Source organism: Fulmarus glacialis, unplaced genomic scaffold (genome assembly GCF_000690835.1).
Source record: "Fulmarus glacialis isolate BGI_N327 unplaced genomic scaffold, ASM69083v1 scaffold18125, whole genome shotgun sequence".
NCBI lineage: Eukaryota > Metazoa > Chordata > Aves > Procellariiformes > Procellariidae > Fulmarus > Fulmarus glacialis.
In genome coordinates this window covers 78,685-87,183 of record NW_009211402.1, presented here as the reverse complement: position 1 = coordinate 87,183, position 8,499 = coordinate 78,685, and the positions used below count along the sequence as shown (strand labels likewise).

General features: G+C 53.7%; 1 protein-coding gene across 1 annotated transcript in view; it reads right to left on the bottom strand.

Moving 5' to 3' along the window:
- Positions 1-8,499, bottom strand: part of LOC104076615 (fibrillin-2-like) — a 111,234-nt gene that overhangs the window by 25,594 nt on the left and 77,141 nt on the right. The window contains 9 exon segments of the mRNA XM_009577534.1: positions 1,246-1,374; positions 1,747-1,872; positions 2,019-2,246; positions 2,822-2,947; positions 4,209-4,259; positions 4,340-4,477; positions 5,259-5,378; positions 6,221-6,346; positions 6,726-6,851. Coding sequence (XP_009575829.1) covers positions 1,246-1,374; positions 1,747-1,872; positions 2,019-2,246; positions 2,822-2,947; positions 4,209-4,259; positions 4,340-4,477; positions 5,259-5,378; positions 6,221-6,346; positions 6,726-6,851 — 1,170 coding nt within the window.

The window sequence follows — 8,499 nt, the reverse complement described above, 5'->3', positions numbered from 1 at the left end:
AAATACCAGGCATGGATCCTGTCCCAGCTCAGTGGCAATACCAGGCTCAAGCTCCAGCTGCTGGTGGCTGAAACAAGAGGAAAGGTTAGTGGCCAAGGTTTGGTGCAAGGGAAGGTCCAAGTGAAGGAAGAGTATGAGAAGAATGAACACTGTACAAGTACATGAACAAGTACAAGATGAAAGAGGAAATACAAGGTCTTAGGCTTACGTAAAAAAAGGAAGGCAACGTTGCACTGGGATTGCAGAGAAATGCCCTTTGGTATAGCAAGCAGGAAAGGGATGGGAAAGAACTTGAGAAAAGCTGGTTGGTGGCCCCATGGGGTCCCTGTGGGCTCCCACAGCTGAGGTAATGGTGGGCATGAGGTGGCAGGGCAGGACCAACAATGTCCCATGACTGTCATGGCAGGAAGAGCCCAGGATGCTCTTCTGGGCCTGGCACTATACCCAGAGTCCTCCCTGGTGCTGGCCTGGGCTGCCAGTCTCCTTCCCCAGCTCATGGGGCACCACCAGCCCAGGTGCTGGGCACAGGCTCTGGCCTCTGGTCCAGGAGGTCCTCATAAATAGAGGTCTCTGAGGGAAGGCTCCCAGTTTTGGCCCCAAGTCTGGCAACATTTTCACGGTCTGTCTTTTCTCTGCCCAGTACAGAGCCCTGGGGCAGCGCTAGCAGAGACAGCATGGGGCCCATCGCTGATGGACCATGTAAGGCACAGCATCCACACAGGAGGCAGAGGCTAGAGCTCTGTCTCTTTTCCCTCCTCCTCTGGAGGGGTCTGGGGCTCAAGCCAAGTCTTGCTGGGGACATGGCCTCTCCCTTTATGTCCTCCAGCTTAGAGAGCCTGTGCTGTGTCTCATGAACCCCTAAATTCACTTTGCATGTGCTTTGCTGTCCTCCCAGGGTTACATCTATGGTGCTTTTAGCTACATACACAGCATTCCTCTCTCTACACGTGCTGCCCTTCAGCCCAGCTCTGCCTTTGCAATCAAAGCAAGGCAGAAGACTCACTACCCTGGGGAGAGCAGAGGCTGCAGGGGCTCTCTGCAGCACAGGGACTCCCACAACTCGCCCAGAGGGCAATGAAGAGATTTGGCTTGATACCAGGGAAGAGAGAGCCAGCCAGACAGGTAGCCGGACAGCCAGACACACAGAGAGCAGCTTGGCACAAAGCCCTTTGTCAGGCACCAGCTACTTTCTTCCCTGTTGCAAAAGAGTAAGGGTGCTGCCCTGCCCCGGAGACAAGGCCTTACCCATGCAGTTCTTCATCATCATGAAGCCACTCTCGTAGCCTTCGAAGCACTCACACTCGAAGCTGCCCGGCGTGTTGACACAGGTGCCATGGCCACACAGGTCTGGTGAGATGCGGCACTCATCGATGTCTGTGGGGATGAAGACCAGCTAGTGGAGGCAGGACAGACTACAAGCACCGCTACAGCTGGCACTGGGCTGCCTGTACTGCACATCAAATTCAATGAACAAGGACTGGCAAGTCTGACCCAGCAGACCAAGGAACTCCTCTTCCTGAAGGGAGAGACAGCAGTTAAGTTTTCTCTCTGGTGCAGGACTGATCCTTCATCCCATGAGCAGGAGGAGCCTTCTGCTCACAGTCCTGCCCTTGGCTTCTCAGCATGTCCCTAAGATAACTGTCGTGTCTCCTCTGGGTACCACCATCATGCTAAGCATCCCACAAAGCAGGCAAGGCAGCAAGATGGGCAAGAGTGGTCCAGAGGGGGGGGTTACTCTTCCCTTACCTGTGCAGTTCCTTTCCTCAGCATCCAAAGCAAAGCCATTGCCACAGAGACACCTGAAGCTGCCAATGGTGTTCCGACAGGTCCCATGAGTGCACAGGCCAGAGAAGACCTTACATTCATTCACATCTGTGGGTGAAGGCAGAACAGCGGTGTTTCAGGGAGGGGATGTCTGCAATGAACGTGGGTCCCAGGGCAGGCAGCAGGTTCCTTGGGCTGTAGCTGAGATGGGCTAAGCACAGCCCACGATCAGCAGCTCCCCTCTTTCTTCTCACCTTTGTAGAAGGGCCTTCCTGAAAGCACGTCTCCTCGGTTGGCAAAGCCGGGTCCCCTTGGGCAGATGGCCTTGTACTCGCTGGAGCCAACCTTGGGACATTCTTCACAATCGATGCCCCAGGCTGAGCCCACAGAACAGCAGCACATGTCGATCCGGTACTTGCCTGGCAGAGGCTCCGTGCACTCATCTTCATCCCACTTCATGTAGCACTGTTCCACACGCACATCTGGTGAGAGAGCAGAGCTGAGCCCTTGCCTGCAGCACCTAACCTCTGGTAAAACCAGAGATACTATTTTCTGTGACCTAGTTAGCAAGGTTCCTGGAACAGTTTCGGCTGGGGCATCCTCCAAACAATGCCCAGGTATGGGCCATTTGGAGGAGGCCACGTTGTTTGGGATGCTATGAGAGATGTAATAGTATGGATGTGGCCAGAGAATGGACCCTCCATGGTGTAGTTAGTAGTGCAGATGGTCCCTATGAAGGGCAAAGGTTTGTCACTGTGTGCCCAGAAAGCAGCCAGGAGTTACTTTAGGGCTGGGCCGTGTCATTAACCAGTTAGGTTACCTATTTGGCTGCCCCTGAAGTCCACCCAAGGACAACGATTGCATTACTGACTGGATCCGGGGACATGAAGTTATGGCAGCCTTGCCTTGGTTAGGCTGCTGCGCTTGGCCGCCCTTACGAGGCATGATGTGGAATCACTCAATTCCCAAGACCGCTACTCGTGGGTAGGGGGTGGTTGGACCTCTGTAGAGGGGGCTGAACAGAGGCCAGGGTCTGGGTGAGATGAGGTGTCCTTACCCACACATGTCCTAGCAGTGCCATCAAGGGTCAGTCCTTCTGGACACTCGCACCGAAAGGAGCCAGCCGTGTTCACACAGCGTCCATTCGGGCAGACGCCAGGGAAGACCTCGCACTCATTCACATCTGTTGGCACAAAAGCAAGAGACGGGCATGAGAGTGACACATGGCCAAGCCCAGTATGGTCTTGAGGGGCTCCTGGAGGAGGCGGAAGGAGCCCAGAGCTGCCCACCAGACTAAAACTGGCAACTTGTCGCAATGAAAAACATGTGCAGCCACAGCCACAGCCATGTCCAGACACTTTTGCAAGGAGGCTGCATTACAAAGCCTTGTCAGAGACAGACAGACAGACAGACAGGGTGATCCTGTTGCACATGTCCATAGTTGGCACAGCACCGACAGAGCAGCACCAGCACTCACAAACCTGAGTACTGCTGATGGAGCAGCTAAACCTGGAAACCCATTTCCAGGCACATGAATGACCAGAAAATCATCAGTAGTAGTCAGCATGGATTGACCAAGGGGAAGTCATGCTTGATAAAATTCTATGATGCAATGACTGGCCTGGTAGATGAGGGAAGAGTGGCGGATATTGTCTACCTAGCCGTCAGTAAGGCCTTTGACACTGTCTGCCATAAGATCCTCATAGACAAGCTGTTGATGTATGGGCTGGACGAGCAGACAGTGAGGTAGGTTGAAAATTGGCTGCATGGCTGGGCCCAGAGAATGGTGTTGAGTGGCATAAAGTCTAGTTGGAGGCCAGCAACTAGCTGTGTACCTCAGGGGTCAATACTGGGTCTGATCCTGTTTAATATCTTCATTAATTATCTGGATGAGGGGGTAAAGTGTGTCCTCAGCAAATTTGCGGATGATACAAAACTGGGAGGAGAATACACCAAAAGGTCACGCTGCCATCCGGAGGGACCTTGGCAGGCTGGAGAAATGGGCTGCCAGGAACCTCATGCAGTTGAACAAGGAGAAGTGCAAAGTTCTGCACCTGGGGAGGATCAACTCCATGCACCAATATATGCCGGGGGTCACCCAGCTAGAAAGCAGCTTGGCAGAAAAGGACCTGGGGGTCCTGGTGGACACCAAGTTGAACATGAGGGTCGGCAATGTGTCCAGCTGCAAAGAAGGCTAATGGTATCCTGGGCTGCATTAGGAGGAGAGTTGCCAGCGGGTCGAGGGAGGCGATCCTTCCCCTCTACTCAGCACTGGTGAAGCCACACCTGGAGTGCTGTGTCCGGTTCTGGGCTCCTCAGTACAAGAGAGAGATGGACATACTGGAGAGAGTCCAACAAAGGGCCAGACTCAAAGATGCAGGATAGCAACAAATAAACAATGACGTGTTCCCAATAAAAAAAGTCTGCGTCCTGCAGCACTTTACCTTCACACGTGACCCCCTTCATCCTAGCATATCCCCGGGGACAGGCAGTATCTGCAAGAAAACAGAGGAACGTCAGCAAAGAAACGGGCTGCATCCTGCCTTCCTGATCTGTGTGTCAAGCAGAGCCTTACCGATCTCACAGCGCTCACAGGGGCTGCCCCACGCTGCCCCCAGCGTAGCACAGCACTCCGATTTCAGCGTGGCCCCGTTGATGTTCACCTCGCAACGCCCATCCTGGATGTTCAGCCAGCATGTCCCTTTCATGCTGTCTGTAGGGGCAAAGACAAGGCGTGAGCGAAGAGCTGCTCCTTGGCGGAGGTTCCCATCCGGGCTGCCACAAGAAGCAGCTAGGAGAAACTATCCCCGAGCTGCAACGTGACTATTGCTCTCCGGTGTCGCGTTATCTTTTAGGCTGTGGGGCCGAGCACTTTGCAGCATGGACACAAACTGTGCTGGACGTCAGAGCCCTGTCCCACTGCTGTGCTGTGGAGCAGCATTTCTGTGCTCTCTGATATTGCCTCAGTTCTGTGTCCTCCCTTTTCCCAGTCCCAGCCTGCTCCTCTTCTAGGTAGAAATAGTCCCTTCTCTCCAGCTGCCCCAGTGATGCCTTGCAAGGCCCTGATCATCCAGGAGTGGGAAGTAGGTACCTTCTTACCATTTTGATGAGAAGGGATCTACTTCATCTTGATGTGCCTTAATGTCAGCGCACTACAAACCCATCTGGTGAATGAGAACCCACCATCCCGATGCCCTGCAAGATCCCCTGGGACCCCATGTCTGTGCTTTGTCTTGCGGCCCCACAGTTGGGGATTTCCGTGTCTGCCACACGCTGCTCAGAGCACCGCCTGAGGTTGCAGCTTTTCAGGCTCCCTGGATGCATGAGAGACGTTAATTGTTAACAACAACCAAGGAAACCCCAGGTGAGACAGAGAGGCCTCAAAGGATCCCCATCCCTAAGGCAGGAGCATGGGATTTGCTTCAGATGAACAACAAGGGGTGCTGATGGGCACTGCTGATATCGGAGCTGCCTCTAGAAGGCCACATCCTTACCCACGCAGATGGTGCCACTGGGGTCCAGCTTGCTGCCTGGGGAGCACTCGCAAGCGAAGGAGCCAGCATTGTTCCTGCAGACACCGTTCACACAAGGGTTAGAGGTGCACTCATTGATATCTGCGGGAAGAAAGGGACTGTCACTGTAGCGAGTGCCATGGGACCTGTTTTCCGGGCCAGAGACTGGGGGAGATGAGAAGCAAAGAACATGAAGAAAGGAGTTTTTCAGTCGTTCAGAGGATCACCAGTCCAGGCCATAGGAGTCCTGCATGTATGCACCATCTCAAGGGGAACGGGCACGGACAGCAGACACCATGAAATTAGTGAACTTCTTCAGGATTGAGGGAATGGATGGACTGAGGGTGGTTGGTGCAGCAACTGGGGAATGATGGACTTGCTCGCTCAGGGCTGCTTCTGGCTAAGATGGGAGCAGCCACAGGGCTGCATATGGCCTTCGTGTACCTGTCTGAACCAGATGTGAGGCCACACAGCATTTTCCATTTTTCACCTTCTTTACAGAAAACCATTTTTTTTTGTTTAAACAGACATTTATGTGCAAAGTGCCAGTTCTCAAATGCTTGAGGATTTTGTGGTCAGGAAACAATTTCCCCCACTCCAAACTGTAAGTTTCAATCAAATCCCCAAAACTTGCAATTTTGGTCAGGTTTTAGCTAAAATTTTGGGAGCGTAGAGGAAATTGTTCTGGTTTTCAGTCACTGAAAAGCCCAGATGTTCTGGGTTTGGATGTCCACTATTTTGAATAAAGTGTGAAATTTCCCGCTAGGAAAAAAAAAAAACCAAACCCACAAACCCAAAGCCTGGACCTGCTCCAGTCCAAACCACTGCGGTCAAAAGGGAACCAAAGATACATTAGACCTTGAGCTCCCTTTCAGGCAGGACCTCAGGCCATAGCTCTTTACATCTTATGAAGATGTTCTCCGTTGCCTTCAGAGCCACATTACCTTCACAGGTATCTGTCTCCGTCCTGAAGACAAAGCCCTTGGGGCAGGTGCAGGTGTAGCTGCCGGGTGTGTTGCGGCACAGTCCGTTGTCACACAGCAAACGATTGACAGTGCATTCATCAACGTCTGTGGGCAGAGAGATGGGGTTTCTGAGCTACCACACCAGCATCCACTCTTCTACTCTGCCAGCCCTACAGACTTCTGGCAGCCTGAGAGGCACAGAAATGCAGTACCATCCTCAAAGCAAAACAACGTGGAAAGTATGTTAAATCACGTACGTGGAGTTTTTTGAATAGCACCTTGTGCTCTTCCATGTGGACAAGGCAGCCCTGAATGGGGACAGCGCTCGAGGACATCAGCTGCTGTATAACCTCAGGCTCCTGCGCAGCTGGAGGTCTGCGTCTGGCTCCCCGCCTCATACACTGAGCGCGTGCCACCCCCTCCCCACCAGCACGGAGCTCCCGGTTCCCTATGCCACACCGAGCTCGCGCTGCCCTGAACTCACCCACGCAGTTCTTGCCCGTGGGATCTGACTCGTAGCCCAGGTTGCAGATACAGCGGTAGCTTCCACGCAGGTTCTCGCACATGCCATTGGGGCAGATGTCTGGGTTGAGGGCACATTCATTGATGTCTGCCCAGAGAAAGAAGTCAAATTAGATGGACCATGGCAAACGCATATACAAAAAACTCCCATCCCCTAATTCTTCATTGCTCCTTGGTGTCAATAGCCAGCGGGGGCACCCCTCTGCAGAAATCCCTTCTTCCTGTCCTACCTACCCTCCTGGTTTGACCCAGTAGGCCCTGGGGAGCCTTGTTCCTCTCCTCTTGGTGCTGTGGAGCTGGGCATCTTTGTCCTGACCTAGCTTAGGGCTCTGAGCTCCGGAGGAGAGAACTGGATAAGGGGTTGAGATAAGCCCAGACTCCGTTCCATATCAAGAGCTCTCAGGTCCTGAGTCTCCTTACAGTATCTCTACCCCAGGTACTCAGGACAGACCATTTAATTAACCCTCCTGCTGGAAAAGGTGAGAGGAAGAAGCTGTCTGTAAGGTGCTGTCAGCAGGATGCTGGGGCCAACTGGGGTAAGGGCACAGCATGACGGACAACCTGCCCGTGCATACACAGCCCTACCACAGGGGACCATTGCCTGGGGCAGAACAGGGCAAGGAGTGCTCAGACATGTTGGAGAGCATGCTATGGGCAGCTGGGCTGGCAGAGGGTCATATCCATGGCTAGATGGTCACAGCAAAGCCCTCCCAATGGCAAAGTCCCCGTATCTTCTAGCCCAGTCATGGTCCCCAAGCTGAGAGCTTGCACAGACTCCTTGACCACACAGCTGCCAGGCTGAAAGAAGTCCTGATCAGGCCAAAGTAAATTTCCTTTCCCTGTTGCTGACATAAAGAGTTGTCTGAAAGCAGCTTGGGCAGTCTGGAAAGAGAGGTGAGGACCTGTGACCTCCGCCTGGTTCCTGGCCCTGGAGAACGTGTGGTGGTGGCCGGGCAGGGACAGTGGGGAGTGTTACATTTGGGTGAGGGCAGGGGCCAATGCCTGCAGGATGTCAAAACCTCAGCTTCAAAGATTTGCAAAGTGCCTTAGACAAATCTGCCTCAAACCGAGAGATTTTTGGATGGTTCTGCAGCGAAGTGTGGTGGGTACCACAGCCCCTGCTGCCCAGGCACTTGGTGGTTGGGCTCAGGTCTGCAGGGCATCTGGCAGGGAGAGCATTGGGCATCTCTGCCATCACCCACCTCCTGCCCGCCCCCCCATCAGCAGCACCAAGGGCCCTGTGCATGTGGACAGTAACCCAGAAGGGTGGCAGCCAGGTGGACAGCATCTCTTCCTCTGCACCAGCATCATCTCACCACCTTTTTGGAGCAAAGTACCCAGGCAAACAGATTTTACCCTGGAGAGAACCAGCCTCCCCAGAGAACAGGGCAGGTTTGTGTTTGTACAGCAGTGTCCTCGCAGTGCCACGTGGCAAGCAGCCCAGGCCAGGGCTGGGCTTTTGTCTCCACGCAGTTGGAGTTCAGTTACATCCCCAGGGAAATGCAACCCCGGAGAGCGCTGAGTGCATACAGTCCTGGCTGCGGACAGCGATGGGCTGACCAGAGCATGTCTGACGTTAGCTTCTTGCTAGAAAGCGTCTTATCGTTAGCCTGAGACTGACTTCGGCCAAGACACGGTGCCCTGGAAGGAAGCCCAAGAAGCCACCAGGGTTTTGCCTCTGGCTCGTTCCCATTTGGAAAGTTTTGAAAGGCCGTCGCTATCTGGCTGCTTTGTGC